Below are 16,756 nucleotides of genomic sequence, written 5' to 3' on the forward strand. Positions count from 1 at the left end.
AGAATATCCCCCCCATGTCCCATATCATACACAGCCTGTCATCATATCACACACAGCCTGTCTTCATATCATACACAGCCTGTCCTCATATCACACACAGCCTCTCCTCACATCACACACAGCCTGTCATCATATCACACACAGCCTGTCCTCATATCACACACAGCCTGTCTTCATATCACACACAGCCTGTCCTCATATCACACACAGCCTGTCCTCATATCACACACTGCCTGTCTTCATATCACACACTGCCTGTCCTCATATCAAACACAGCCTGTCCTCATATCACACACAGCCTGTCTTCATATCACACACAGCCTGTCCTCATATCATACACAGCCTGTCCTCATATCACACACAGCCTGTCTTCATATCATACACAGCCTGTCCTCATATCACACACAGCCTCTCCTCACATCACACACAGCCTGTCTTCATATCACACACAGCCTGTCCTCATATCATACACAGCCTGTCTTCATATCACACACAGCCTGTCCTCATATCACGCACAGCCTGTCCTCATATCACACACAGCCTGTCTTCATATCACACACAGCCTCTCCTCATATCACACACAGCCTCTCCTCATATCACACAGCCTCTCCTCATATCACACAGCCTCTCCTCATATCACACACAGCCTCTCTCACCTACTGTTCCACAGTTCAGGCTGCACCAACCCACTGCAATCAGTCCCACACAGCCAGAGCCCCTCACATTAATTCTCATCTGAATGGCAGAGTGGGAGGGCTGGTACAAAGGAGGAGAGATGGAGGGAGGAGGAGAGGTGGCAGGAGAGAGATGGAGGAATGACAGGATAATGAAGGATAGAGGATGACACATCTGGCTTTGTGGAGCTGCTTGGGGCTCTGCCTATCTGCACCGCACCGATACTGCAGGATGACAAATAAAAGCGAAGGATAGAGAGAGAGAGTGGGATGAGGGGGGATGGAGAGATATGGGGAGAGAGCAAGTAAGGGAAAGGGGAGAGAGAGAGATAGAGAGACAGACAGACAGACATAGATGAGATGAGGAGTGAGATCAAGGAAGGTAGAGAAGGTAAGGGAGAGAGTGGGGGGAGGAGAGAGATGGAGAGAGTGGGGGAGGGGAGAGATGGAGAGAGCAGGGGGAGGAGAGAGATGGAGAGAGGGAGAGAGTGGGGGAGGAGAGAGATGGAGAGAGGGAGAGTGGGGAGGAGAGAGATGGAGAGAGGGAGAGAATGGGGGAGGAGATAGATGGGCTGGATTGGCCATGATTGGCTAAGATAATGGATGGGCTGGACATGCTGAGAGTTGAGTTCGGATTGGTCTGCCATGTAGCATGCTTCTGTCTATAACATGAGCTGCTAAGTATAATCCTGTCTACCGCTGTTTTAAATAAAAGATATGAAGAACTGAAAAAGCTTTGCTACTGCTCTCAACGTTGCTGCCCTGAAGTTAATAGCGCTATCAACAAAGCTCAGCACTATCATACAACTTCAGAAAATGACTCAGATTATATTCAATGATACAGTATACAGTACAGTAAATACATGGAAGGAGGGGTTGGAAAGAGGTAAAGAAAGAGAGAGGGTGGGGGGCTACTGAGATGGAGAGATAGATAATGAGAGGGAGGGAGAGACAAAGATAGAGAGGAAGACACACAGAGAGAGAGCGAGAGAAAGAGAGAGAAAAAGAAAGGTGGACAGATCCAGTCAGATCAGAAGTCATGTGACTCACCGAGACACGCCCCGTCCATCTCTTCATAGCCTACGCTACAGACACACTTCCCCAGGGGCACCAGCCAGTCACCGTCTGCGCCGCAGTACAGTTTGGGCGTGTCCCTCTCCTCGGCATGCTCCACACACGCACCCCTGACCTCTACCAGAGAGGAGGAGTCGACCCGGGGCACGGTGTCAGGGAAGGAGGCCAGGTTCCTCAGGGTGAAGGGACACTTCTTATAGTACACCCTGACTGAGACCAGGGCGATGCACGCCCCAATGTCCTGGAACGCCAGGTAGAAACCCTTCCTGGAGATAGGACCCACTTCCCGCACCTATAGAAAACATTCACATGATCAATGATTGCCCATTGGGGATCAATAAAGTTAATTGAATTTAACTTAATTAAATTGATTTTCGCAATGACCCTGACCCTAGTATGCAGTGCCTGCACAATTTCCCCTTTTTGGAAATTGCCATGCCAAACAATAGGAGTTGGCAGGGGAGCAGAAACAGACTGGCAATGAGGCTATACAGTGGGGAGAACAAGTATTTGATACACTGCCGATTTTGCAGGTTTTCCTACTTACAAAGCATGTAGAGGTCCATCATTTTTATGATAGGTACACTTCAACTGTGAGAGACGGAATCTAAAACCAAAATCCAGAAAATCACATTGTATGATTTTTAAGTAATTAATTTGCATTTTATTGCATGACATAAGTATTTGATACATCAGAAAAGCAGAACTTAATATTTGGTACAGAAACCTTTGTTTGCAATTACAGAGATCATACGTTTCCTGTAGGTCTTGACCAGGTTTGCACACACTGCAGCAGGGATTTTGGCCCACTCCTCCATTCAGACCTTCTCCAGATCCTTCAGGTTTCGGGGCTGTCGCTGGGCAATACGGACTTTCAGCTCCTTCCAAAGATGTTCTATTGGGTTCAGGTCTGGAGACTGGCTAGGCCACTCCAGGACCTTGAGATGCTTCTTACGGAGCCACTCCTTAGTTGCCCTGGCTGTGTGTTTCGGGTCGTTGTCATGCTGGAAGACCCAGCCACGACCCATCTTCAATGCTCTTACTGAGGGAAGGAGGTTGTTGGCCAAGATCTCGCGATACATGGCCCCATCCATCCTCCCCTCAATAAGGTGCAGTCGTCCTGTCCCCTTTGCAGAAAAGCATCCCCAAATAATGATGTTTCCACCTCCATGCTTCACGGTTGGGATGGTGTTCTTGGGGTTGTACTCATCCTTCTTCTTCCTCCAAACACGGCGAGTGGAGTTTAGACCAAAAAGCTCTATTTTTGTCTCATCAGACCACATGACCTTCTCCCATTCCTCCTCTGGATCATCCAGATGGTCATTGGCAAACTTCAGACGGGCCTGGACATGCGCTGGCTTTAGCAGGGGGACCTTGCGTGCGCTGCAGGATTTTAATCCATGACGGCGTAATGTGTTACTAATGGTTTTCTTTGAGACTGTGGTCCCAGCTCTCTTCAGGTCATTGACCAGGTCCTGCCGTGTAGTTCTGGGCTGATCCCTCACCTTCCTCATGATCATTGATGCCCCACGAGGTGAGATCTTGCATGGAACCCCAGGCCGAGGGTGATTGACCATCATCTTGAACTTCTTCCATTTTCTAATAATTGCGCCAACAGTTGTTGCCTTCTCACCAAGCTGCTTGCCTATTGTCCTGTAGCCCATCCCAGCCTTGTGCAGGTCTACAATTTTATCCCTGATGTCCTTACACAGCTCTCTGGTCTTGGTCATTGTGGAGAGGTTGGAGTCTGTTTGATTGAGTGTGTGGACAGGTGTCTTTTATACAGGTAACGAGTTCAAACAGGTGCAGTTAATACAGGTAATGAGTGGAGAACAGGAGGGCTTCTTAAAGAAAAACTAACAGGTCTGTGAGAGCCGGAATCTTACTGGTTGGTAGGTGATCAAATACTTATTTCATGCAATAAAATGCAAATTAATTACTTAAAAATCATACAATGTGATTTTCTGGATTTTTGTTTTAGATTCCGTCTCTCACAGTTGAAGTGTACCTATCATACAAATTACAGACCTCTACATGCTTTGTAAGTAGGAAAACCTGCAAAATCGGCAGTGTATCAAATACTTGTTCTCCCCACTGTAAATCACATATTATTGAAATTGAATGAAGTGAAGTGAACCTCTGTGTTGAGCTTCAGGATGCGGTCTCCCAGGTCCATCTGAGTGAAGCTCTCGTCTGCAGCGATGGTGTCGATCTTGGTGTACTGGGAGGGTTTGAACTTGACCCCGTGGGACTCGTCTGTCTCGTAGTAGAAAAGGTTGAAGGTCTCCTTGCAGGTCCCAGACACCCAAGGGATGGAGTTACAGTCTCTCAGAGTGAACCGCAGCTCCACATACACCTTGGATAAATAATAAACACAGTAAAGTACAGTAGCTGATGTATTATTCAAAGCCACTTACAGGAAATACAATTGGTTAGTATATGTGGCCCTTGCGGGAATTGAAACCACAAACCAGGTGTTACCAGCACCATGCTCCAACCTACTGAGCCATCTATCAGAACCCCAACCCACCTTCTGTGCGGCCTGGCGGAAGATCCAGTTGGAGCGTAGCCAGTTGTTCTGGTTGGGTTCCATCACGTGACACACCTGGAAGGTATGGATGGGACGGTTGTGTTCATCCATCTCTGTTATAGCATCCCACTGGTGAGAGGAGAGGAGGAGGAGAGATGAGAGGAGGAGGAGAGGAAAAAAAGTACTGTTAGTGAGCTGCTAAAATACTCAAACCTATAGATATATCGCGAAAAGCTGTCCAACGTTAGAAAGTAGAAGGGAAAGGAACAGGACCGTTACTAAACCGATAATAACTGTCTCTAACCACCTGTACCCCAGCTCTGTGACTCCCAGGTCATATGACGAGGGTGAAAGCTCTGTAAGTGCTTCATGAGGTCAGCAGCTCACCTGCCTCTGTGTTGTTAGAATTGAAATCTAATGGAGATGTTTAGCCCCAACCCTTTGGCTCTACCCTCTATTACACTGACACGCACCAACAGGGAGTGTGTGTGTGTGTGTGTGTGTGTGTGTGACGGCTGTAGAGTGACCCTGGACCACCTATCACCAAGCTCCCAGAATCAAATTACCTGCTGAGGAAAATGGTTTTAAATCAGCTCAACAACAACATAACAGCTGCCCTTCCGTCTAGACACAACAATCAACAATGTGGCTGATGTGACTCTGACCTCCGTATGCACATTGACCTCCACATACTCGTTGTCCTTGGGCAGGTCATCTCACTCAATAGTGTTGCATAAATATAAGTAGTATTTGCATGGAATAGATGGTCTAGTGTCACTCCCAACCCGGTCTCCTCAACCAACAAAGGCTTTATATTGGTGTCTAATGTCTAATAAATTCAAAACACAGCAGTACCAAGTATAGAGAAGAAAAACACCCTCTTCTTCTCTCCTCAACTCACTCTGTCACCCCATCTCTCTTCTCTCTCTCCCTTCCTCCTCACTCCTCCCTCCCCTCCTCTATCCAGTCTAATTAATAAGTGAGAAGAACAGAAGCTCTTTATTAGCAAACAGACTGTGTAGAGTTGGGGAAAGAGGACACTAATTTGAGCCAATTATTTCAGTGATAATAAGCAGTATTGTACTTATCTAAACACTACCTCCCAACACGAGAACAGTAATCAAATCCTAATGTTTAGTTTCACAGAGTCATTATCCTTTTTAATGACATATTTTAATTCAATCAAAAAGACGACACGTTTTAATATATTTCTCCCTCAAGGTGTCACAGTAATCATAACTTAATTAAAACAAATTGATTTAGATTAAGTATTATATTGCCTAATATGCATCATGTGGTATAGTGCTGCGGTGAATGCTAATAGGATCCCAACACACCCATCTACAACTGTGGGTTTGCTTCAGCCAAATCCTACATACAGATGTCGAAATATCAAATATTATTTCAGAACTAAGAATTACATCAGTGATATACAGTGCATTCGGAAAGTATTCAGACCCCTTGACTTTTTCCACGTTGTTACCTTACAGCCTTAATCTAAAATTGATTAAATTGTTGCTTTTCCTCGTCAATCTACACACAATACCCCATAATGACAAAGGAAAAACTGGTTTTTAGAAATGTTTACAAATAATAAAAGGAAATATCACATTTACAGTTGAAGTCGGAAGTTTACATACACTTAGGTTGGAGTCATTTAAAGTCATTTTTTCAACCCCTCCACACATTTCTTGTTAACAAACTATAGTTTTGGCAAGTCGGTTAGAACATCTACTTTGTGCATGACACAAGTATTTTTTTCAACAATTGTTTACAGACAGATTATTTCACTTATAATTCACTGTATCACAATTCCAGTGGGTCTAAGTTGACTGTGCCTTTAAACAGCTTGGAAAATTCCAGAAAATGATGTCATGGCTTTAAAATCTTCTGATAGGCTAATTGACATCATTTGAGTCAATTGGAGGTGTACCTGTGGATGTATTTCTAGGCCTACCTTCAAACTCAGTGCCTCTTTGCTTGACATCATGGGAAAATCAAAAGAAATCATCCAAGACCTCAGAAAAAAATTGTAGACCTCCACAAGTCTGGTTCATCCTTGGGAGCAATTTCCAAACGCCTGAAGGTACCACGTTCACCTGTACAAACAATAGTACGCAAGTATAAACACCATGGGACCACGCAGCCGTCATACCGCTCAGGAAGGAGACGTGTTCTGTCTCCCAGAGATGAACGTACTTTGGTGCGAAAAGTGCAAATCAATCCCAGAACAGCAAAGGACCTTGTGAAGATGCTGGAGGAAACAGGTACAAAAGTATCTATATCCACAGTCAAATGAGTCCCTATATCGACATAACCTGAAAGGCCACTCAGCAAGGAAGAAGCCAATGCTCCAAAACCGTTATAAAAAAGCCAGACTACGGTTTGCAACTGCACATGGGGACAAAGATCGTACTTTTTGGAGAAATGTCCTCTGGTCTGCTGAAACAAAAATAGAACTGTTTGGCCATAATGACCATCGTTATGTTTGGAGGAAAAAGAGGGTACTTGCAAGCCGAAGAACACCATCCCAACCGTGAAGCACGGGGGTGGCAGCATTATGCTGTGGGGGTGCTTTGCTGCAGGAGGGACTGGTGCACTTCACAAAATAGATGGCATCATGAGGAAGGAAAAATATGTGGATATATTGAAGCAACATCTCAAGACATCAGTCAGGAAGTTAAAGCTTGGTCGCAAATGGGTCTTCCAAATGGACAAGCATACTTCCAAAGTTGTGGCAAAATGGCTTAAGGACAACAAAGTCAAGTCACAAAGCCCTGACCTCAATCCTATAGAACATTTGTGGGCAGAACTGAAAAAGCGTGTGCGTGCAAGGAGGCCTACAAACCTGACTCAGTTACACCAACTCTGTCAGGAGGAATGGGCCAAAATTCACCCACCTTATTGTGGGAAGCTTGTGGAAGGCTACCCGAAAAGTTTCACCCAAGTTAAACAAATTAAAGGCAATGCTACCAAATACTAATTGAGTGTATGTAAACTTCTGACCCACTGGGAATGTGATGAAAGAAATAAAAGCTTAAATAAATCAGCCTCTCTACTATTATTCTGACATTTCACATTCTTAAAATAAAGTGGTGATCCTAACTGACTTAAGACAAGGAACTTTTACTAGGATTAAATGTCAGGAATTGTGAAAAACTGAGTTTAAATGTATTTGGCTAAGGTGTATGTAAACTTCTGACTTCAACTGTACATAGGTATTCAGACCCTTTACTCAGTACTTTGTTGAAGCACCTTTGGCAGCGATTACAGACTCAAGTCTTCTTGGGTATGACGCTACAAGCACACCTGTATTTGGGGAGTTTCTCCCATTCTTCTCTGCAGATCCTCTCAAGCTCTGTCAGGTTGGATGGGGACCGTCGCTGCAAAGCTATTTTCAGGTCTCTCCAGAGATGTTCGATCGGGTTCAAGTCCGGGCTCTGGCTGGGCCACTCAAGGACATTCAGAGACTTGTCTCGAAGCCACTCCTGCATTGTCTTGGCTGTGTGCTTAGGGTCGTTATCCTGTTGGAAGGTGAACCTTCACCCCAGTCTGAAATCCTGAGCACGCAAGAGCAGATTTTCATCAAGGATCTCGCTGTACTTGCTCTGTTAATCTTTTCCTCGATCCTGACTAGTCTCCCAGTCCCCACCGCTGAAAAACATCCCCACAGCAATTCCTTCGACCTCATGGATTGGTTTTTGCTCTGATATGCACTGTCAACAGTGGGACCTTATATAGACAGGTGTGTGCCTTTCCAAATCATGTCCAATCAATTGAATTTACCACAGGTGGACTCCAATGAAGTTGCAGAAACATCTCAATAATGATCAATGGAAATAGGATGCACCTGAGCTCAATTTCGAGTCTGATAGCAAAGGGTCTGAATACTTATGTAAAACATTTATTTTTTATAAATTTGCAAGAATTTCTAAAAACGTGTTTACGCTTTGTCATTATGGGGTAGTGTGTGAAGATTGATGAGGGAAAACATTTACTTAATCAATTTTAGTATAAGGCTAACGTAACAAAATGTGGAAAAAGGGAAGGGGTCTTAATGCTTTCCGAATGCACTGTAAATGGACTGACATTTCTGTCCACTTCTTACTTTATGAAATTAAATAAAGCGATACGGTCAGAAAGCATAAAAGCTGTGACACACTTATTGATCATGCAGTGTAGTTTTCCTAAACCACCACAGATGCAGAGTCAGGTATGAAAATGCTTTATATCCTCGCCAGTTGTATAGTGGGTGATCATTACAACACCTTGAACAGGTATATACACTGAGTGTACAAAACATTAAGAACGCTTGCTCTTTCCATGACAGACTGACCAGGTGAATCCAGGTGAAAGCTATGATCCCTTATTGATGTTACTTTTTAAATCCACTTCAATCAGTGTAGATGAAGGGGAGGGGAAAGGTTAAAGAAGGATTTTTAAGCCTTGAGCCAATTCAAACATGGATTGTGTATGTGCGCCGTTGAGGGTGAATGGGGAACACAAAATATTTAAGTGCCTTTGAACGGGGTATGGTATGTAGGTGCCAGGCACACCGGTTTGAGTGTGTCAAGAACTGCAACGCTGCTGGGTTTTCACGCTCATCAGTTTCCCATGTGTATCAAAAATGGTCTACCACCCAAAGAACATCCAGCAATTTGACACAACTGTGGGAAGCATTGGAGTCAACATGGGCCAGCATCCCTGTTGAACACTTTCGACACCTTGTAGAGTCCATGCCCCGGCGAATTGAGGCTGTTCTGAGGAAAAAAGTAGACTCCTGTATCAGCAGCATCCGTTACAAACCCTCCTCATCCCCAAAGGTATCTCTTCAAAGACTCTTACATAAACTCCCTCACTCCAGCTTAGAAAAGCTAAAGGAGCTTGAGATAGTTAGTCTCTGTAAGGCCAGAGATAGATACCCTGGGCTGGTCTTAGAATACAGCTCTCTACGGAGACACCAGTGTGTGTGTGTCTGTGTGTACAGACTGTGTGTATGTTAGTGTGTGTGTGTGTGTGTGTGTGTGTGTGTGTGTGTGTGTGTATGTGTGTGAGAGAGTGGTGTGTGTGACTGCTGACGCGTGTATGGGGGATAGAGTGACAGGGCCTGAATGATGCTGAGCCCTGTGGTGGTGGTGTATGTGACTGTGTGTGCCTCCTAAGGCGTCTGTCCTCTGGGTGGTACCCCTGCCATCTCTCAGTGACCCCAAAGCTGAGATGGACAAAGCAGTGGGCCCCCAGTGGCCCCTCACAGCCCTCTATGGGGCCCCTGTCTCTCAAGCGCAGCTCTCCACACACAGAGCTTTGCTCTAAGAGGTCCTGTGTGGCCCTCCACACTCCACCCTGACACCTCAGAGACTCAGCTCTGTCTCTCAACACTGTACCCAGTCGGGGGGGAATGTTCACTTCAAACTAGCTACTTTTATTTCCCTGTGTCTGGGTCTTACCCGGGCTCCACGAGGGAGCAAAAGGGGGCTTAGCCCCCTCAGTTGAAACTTCTGCCCCCCTCAGTTGTAGTTTTATGTCCTTATATAAAAATAGCAAAAAAGTTAAAATGATTGAGTGATAGCTTGCCGCAAAATCTGTATCTCCGCTCTGCTGTCAGCACAATGGACAGAGCACGCCACGGTGTGTTTAGGGGGGCTATGGAAAGCCACTGGGGCACAGTTAGGCGGTAATTGCTGGCTTTTGGCTGATAAAATAAAATAAAAGTGGATAGGTAAAATTGTAGCCAACCATATTGTCCGGAGCTGCCCTGCTGCTGAGGAGAGAGCAAAAGCGAAAGCGAGAGAGGAGCCTTGGCCTGGCAGTGGGAATAAAAATAATGTATTTGTTGCATCGGTGCGGGCTGCACATTCATTCCCCTCATTAAAACGTCTTATTTTTTAGGAGGCTAAAACCATGATTTGGTCAAACAGTAAAGTACATTATCCTCATGATTCCTGTAATGAAAGTGTCTGCCTGCCTGCCCCTGTACCTGTTTTGCTGCGGCCTGCTGCTGTGTCAAGTGAGCTACAGTACTCTCTCCTTTCCCGGGGGAAAAACATGCTCCGGGAGAAAGAAAAGTGTTGTGATTGTATAACATTTTAAAATCCAATTGCTGGGACAACACAGCTATCCTGTTGTCACAGATGGTGAGAGGATGGTCTCAGCTTCCTATAGGTATACTTTTTATTTCTCAACTCTGAATTATGAGCTCAATAGCAACTATTTTACAAATATATTTGATATGGCTTTGAGATACGGAGTGCGCAAAATGCGCATTGGCCATTGCGAGTGCACAGGCCTCATTGGACAGCAGGCTACAACTGCAATGCTTTTTTTGACATTAAATTTACTGTTAGATGAATACATGGCTACAATGAGTGGGAATTATCTTTATCTTACTCAGGTGGTGAATTAGCCCCAAATAAATTAGCCTATGATATTAGAGCACATAAAGATGCAGGCAAATTAATCTCTATTGAACAAAAAAATAATCAGAACATTCTGGAGCCCTATTTTAACAGTAAAATATAACAACAATAGCATAATTGTCTACCCAAAATGCATGACAATCACTGGACTAGGTTGCACAATAAAATATTTAGAACCACAACATCACAAGATTATGAAATAACTTATTTCTTCAATACCATCTCAGTAGTCTATTACACGTTTTAATAAAAAGCACTGTGAATTACATTATAAGATGATAGGAATACTCATTTTTTGTATTGCGTGATGCCACAAAAATTAATTTGTTGTGACCAAATCATGTGCTGGTGCCACCAACTGAAAATGAAAAAATGTGTGGCACCAGTGCCACCATGGGAAAATGTTCATCTGGAGCCCTGCTACAAGTGGAATGTCCTCCGTATAGAAAAGTTTTAATATTGTATTGGACAAAGATGAGAAGAATGTTGGCGCGGCCAAAGCAGGCTATTGTGCAACTCTCTATTCAGGTAGGATGCAATTTTGGAACTTTACTGTATACATTTGTTCGTATTTATAATCATTTGTTTTATCATTATTATTATTATTATTGTATATCATTGTTATTATTGTAGGCCTATTTACTAATCCAAATCAGATTTTTAAATATGCTAAACGTGTTTTGCTTCATTCTGTTGAGACATTTTTGTTGGCTAAATTAAGTTTAGATTTTTAATTGTGTGCTCCGTATTTAGTTTAAGATTATAAGTAGGCCTGTTGTAAAATAAATATCATTAGCCTATTGCTGTCATTTGTTGGGTATGGCAGCCACTAGCCTTTCTTGGTAATTGCTGCAATATAGCCTATTCAAAACTTTTGTGAAGGTTTAAACCAGTCCTGTTGAGCCATTATCTTTGGCCAAATTAAGTTCCAACTTTAATGTTGTGTTTGCCGCAATATAATATCCTGCTGGTATTTTCCCTATAAACACAGTTTAGAAACTTTTGTGAAGGTTTGTGTGGTGTGGCTATTAGCCTATGGTATGAAGGCAGTGTGTACAGGCACTCCAAATGACTACGACAGTTGAACTTGAGGTGTGGAAGAATGTTTTAGGCCTACCAGAGTTACTCCTATAATCTAACAATATAATGCTTATCTTTACAACAAATATTAAAATCGAAAATGTACGAATTAGCCTCCTTCAATACGCCTATATCTGTATAGCAGACGGAGTAGCTTATCTGACAAGTATAAAGAAATTAATGTCGGTGTCGTAGCATGCCGCTGGCATATCTTTATCACTCTCACTCTGGGACTAGGCTCCTCCTTTATATATTTTTGTAAAAATATTAATACAGTGGTTGCCTAAGCCAATAGGCTATGCATGCAATGCCCTGATGCATATAGTGCTCAAATCTCCGACAGCTGAACCGTGAGGTGGACAATTATTGTTTTAGGAAAGTAAAAACCAATAAAACAATAGGCTATAAATGTGGCTCTTCTGAAAAGGTAAGAAAGGTTTTTATAAAAAATCTTGCTTTAATTTGTAGGGCGCTGTCCATGGTGCTGATAGAGCACAACCTGTCACTTCTTGGTCAAAAGTATTTTAAGGAGAATTCAATATAATTTCAATGCAAGAACCCAAATGATGCACCTGGGTATAGCTACATATCAGTATGTTTGATAATAGAAATAGATACATTCTGTAATGGGTTTCTTGGTAGCCTATTGCTTTTTGTGGTTGTAAATGGAACTGTATGTATTGGAAACGTTTTCGAATTTGATTCACAGAAGTGTATTGTGCCATATCACAACATGTTGCTGAAGTCATGAGCGGCATTATTTTCCATGTTTGAAGCGGGCCTGTTGGCCTATTTATTTGGCAAGACAGCTGTGCATGGCTGCATCTCACTGTAGTAGGCAATGTTTTGGTTATTTAGATCCTAATGTAACTAGCCTAAATATAGATTGTGTCATGCCTTTATCGATCTGATATTTAGTTTACTATACCTACTACTTGGTACCGCTGCTTTGTTCTGTTCGCATTCATTCATTCGCATTTGCAGTTGGGTCGGTATTCTAAGCCAAACTGCTATTCAGTACTTTGTTTGCATGCAAGAATAACTAGGCTACTACTTTCAGCATTTAGTTTGCATTATATTGGTAAGACAGCTGTGTGTACAGCTACATTCACATAGGCTGTTTGTAATAGGTGAATTACCCTATGTATCTTGTAGCCTATATTCATTACCAAAACGGCCTTGCTTGAGTGTGTAAGGCGCTGTCCATTGTGCTGATACAGTGCAACAGAGATTGGCACGAAATCTGTAGCCTACCTGTTACTTCAAAAGCACTCAATGATCTTGGAGTCTCAGCATTTTAACGTTATGTTTATTGTGGTATAGCATGATATAAAGTAGGGTTGGGCGGTATCCAGATAATCATATCGTCATACTTTCCCTTCTCTCACCCCGGGATTTACGGTATTACAGGCTTATTACACAAGGAGCGCCAAAAGAAACGCAAAAAAGCCCATTGGGCGTCTATTACCAGAATGCTAACAAAATGTGTAATAGCACATTTCCATGGAGCCTGCTAGCTAAATATGCTAACGAGCACAAATGAAAATAAATGAATTGCAAAGACAGGCAATCCAGCACATAAAGTTATACATATCCTTGCCTGTGAAGCCCTTTTTGTACAAAGCAATGATGACGGCACGTGTTTCCTTGCAGGTAACCATGGTTAACAGAGGAAGAACAATGATTTCAAGCACCACCCTCCTTTTAAAGCTTCCAGTCTGTTATTCTAACTCAATCAGCATGACAGAGTCATCTCCAGCCTTGTCCTTGTCAACACTCTCACCTGTGTTAACGAGAGAATGATTACGGCAGTTGAACTTGAGGTGTGGAAGAATGTTTTAGGCCTACCAGAGTTACTCCTATAATCTAACAATATAATGCTTATCTTTACAACAAATATTAAAATCCTACTGATGGCGCCGGAGAAGATGGCTGCCGTTTTACAGCCCTCTAACCAATTGTACTATTATGTGTGTTTTTTCGTGTTATTTGTAATTTATTCTGTACATAATGTTTCTGCCATCGTCTCCTATAACCAAAAAGAGCTTCTGGATATCAGGACAGCGATTACTCACATCGTATTGGACAAAGATTATTTCTTCAACGAGGCGGCCGCGAAGGATATCCTACAGACACCCGACAAGGCCCAAATCCCCGTCATTCGCAGGAGAAAGAGACAGAGATATCGTGGAACGTAGGTCAGGGTGCCTCGTAAGGATCCGACGGCGGCGAGTAAACTGCCTCTTCCATCAATCCTATTAGCCAATCTTCAATCATTGGAAAATAAATTAGATGACCTACGATTACGCTTATCCTACCAACGGGACATTAAAACTGTAATATCTTATGTTTCACCGAGTCGTGGCTGAACGACGACATGGACAACATACAGCTAGCGGGCTACACGCTACATCGGCAGGATAGAACGGCTGACTCCGGTAAGACAAGGGGTGGCAGTCTGTGTATATTTGTAAACAACAGCTGGTGCACAAAATCAAATACTAAGGAAGTCTCAAGGTTTTGCTCGCCTGAGGTAGAGTACCTTATGATAAGCTGTAGACCACACTATTTACCAAGAGAGTTTTCATCTATATTTTTCATAGCGGTCTATTTACCACCACAAACCAATGCTGGCATTAAGATTGCACTCAATGAGCTGTATAAGGCCATAACTAAACAGGAAAATGCTCATCCAGAGCCAGCGCTCCTAGTGGCCGGGGACTTTAATGCAGGGAAACTTAAATCCGTTCTACCTAATTTCTACCAGCATGTTAAATGTGCAACCAGAGGAAAAAAAACTCTAGACCACCTTTACTCCACACACAGAGATGCATACAAAGCTCTCCCTCGCCCTCCATTTGGCAAATCCGACCATAACTCTATCCTCCTGATTCCTGCTTATAAGCAAAAACTAAAGCAGGAAGCACCAGTGACTCGGTTAATAAAAAAGTGGTCAGATGACGCAGATGCTAAGCTACAGGACTGTTTTGCTAGCACAGACTGGAACATGTTCCGGGATTCTTCAGATAGCATTGAGGAGTACACCACATCAGTCACTGGCTTCATCAATAAGTGCATCGATGACGACGTCCCCACAGTGACCGTACGTACATACCCCAACCAGAAGCCATGGATTACAGGCAACATCCGCACTGAGCTAAAGGGTAGAGCTGCCGCTTTCAAGGAGCGGGACTCTAACCCGGACGCTTATAAGAAATCCCGCTATGCCCTCCGACGAACCATCAAACAGGCAAAGAGTCAATACAGGACTAAGATTGAATCGTACTACACCGGCTCTGATGCTCGTCGGATGTGGCAGGGCTTGAAAACTATTACAGACTACAAAGGGAAGCACAGCCGCGAGCTGCCCAGTGACACAAGCCTACAAGACGAGCTAAACCACTTCTATGCTCGCTTCGAGGCAAGCAACACTGTAGCATGCATGAGAGCACCAGCTGTTCCGGATGACTATGTGATCACGCTCTCCGTAGCCGATGTGAGTAAGACTTTGAAGCAGGTCAACATTCACAAGGCCGCAGGACCAGATGGATTACCAGGACGTGTACTCCGAGCATGTGCTGACCAACTGGCAAGTGTCTTCACCGACATTTTCAACATGTCCCTGACTGAGTCTGTAATACCAACATGTTTCAAGCAGACCACCATAGTCCCCGTGCCCAAGGACACTAAGATAACCTGCCTAAATGACTACCGACCCGTAGCACTGACGTCTGTAGCCATGAAGTGCTTTGAAAGGCTGGTCATGGCTCACATCAACACCATTATCCCAGAAACCCTAGACCCACTCCAATTTGTATACCGCCCCAACAGATCCACAGATGATGCAATCTCTATTGCACTCCACACTGCCCTTTCCCACCTGGACAAGAGGAACACCTACGTGAGAATGCTATTCATTGACTACAGCTCAGCGTTCAACACCATAGTGCCCTCAAAGCTCATCACTAAGCTAAGGATCCTGGGACTAAACACCTCCCTCTGCAACTGGATCCTGGACTTCCTGACGGGCCGCCCCCCAGGTGGTGAGGGTAGGTAACAACACATCCGCCACGCTGATCCTCAACACGGGGGACCCTCAGGGGTGCGTGCTCAGTCCCCTCCTGTACTCCCTGTTCACCCATGACTGCATGGCCAGGCACGACTCCAACACCATCATTAAGTTTGCCGACGACACAACAGTGGTAGGCCTGATCACCGACAACGATGAGACAGCCTATAGGGAGGAGGTCAGAGATCTGGCCGTGTGGTGCCAGGATAACAACCTCTCCCTCAATGTGACCAAGACAAAGGAGATGATTGTGGACTACAGGAAAAAAAAGAGGACTGAGCACGCCCCCATTCTCATCGACGGAGCTGTAGTGGAACAGGTTGAGAGCTTCAAGTTCCTTGGTGTCTACATCACCAACAAACTATCATGGTCCAAACACACCAAGACAGTCGTGAAGAGGGCACGACAAAGCCTATTCCCCCTCAGAAGATTTGACATGGGTCCTCAGATCCTCAAAAAGTTATACAGCTGCACCATCGAGAGCATCCTGACTGGTTGCATCACCGCCTGGTATGGCAACTGCTCAGCCTCCGACCGCAAGGCACTACAGAGGGTAGTGCGTACGGCCCAGTACATCTCTGGGGCCAAGCTTCCTGCCATCCAGGACCTCTATACCAGGCGGTGTCAGAGGAAGGCCCTCAAAATTGTCAAAGACTCCAGCCACCCTAGTCATAATCTCAATTTGGTTGAGGTGGGGGGATTGTGGAGGCCAGGTCATCTGATGCAGCACTCAATCAGTCTCCTTCTTGGTAAAATAGCCCTTACACAGCCTTGAGGTGTGTTGGGTCATTGTCCTGTTGAAAAAACAAATGATAGTCCCACTAATCCCAAACCAGATGGGATGGCGTATCGCTGCAGAATGCTGTGGTAGCCATGCTGGTTAAGTGTGCCTTGAATTCTATATAAAATCACA

At 44.2% G+C, this 16,756-nt stretch overlaps 1 protein-coding gene across 2 annotated transcripts in view; it reads right to left on the minus strand.

Annotated features, from left to right (window-relative positions):
- Window positions 1-16,756, minus strand: part of LOC121571713 (ephrin type-A receptor 3-like) — a 687,439-nt gene that overhangs the window by 148,280 nt on the left and 522,403 nt on the right. Inside the window, exons 3-5 of one of the 2 annotated variants that reach the window (XM_041883353.2) lie at window positions 4,279-4,407; window positions 3,886-4,104; window positions 1,725-2,040 (exon numbers count right to left, since the gene is read on the minus strand). The exons of the other annotated variant lie outside the window; for it this stretch is intronic. Of the exons in view, the coding sequence (XP_041739287.2) occupies window positions 1,725-2,040; window positions 3,886-4,104; window positions 4,279-4,407 (664 nt within the window). The remainder of the gene's footprint in view (window positions 1-1,724; window positions 2,041-3,885; window positions 4,105-4,278; window positions 4,408-16,756) is intronic. 2 annotated transcript variants of the gene reach the window in all.

This window comes from Coregonus clupeaformis, chromosome 29 (assembly GCF_020615455.1).
Source record: "Coregonus clupeaformis isolate EN_2021a chromosome 29, ASM2061545v1, whole genome shotgun sequence".
Taxonomy (NCBI): Eukaryota; Metazoa; Chordata; class Actinopteri; order Salmoniformes; family Salmonidae; genus Coregonus; species Coregonus clupeaformis.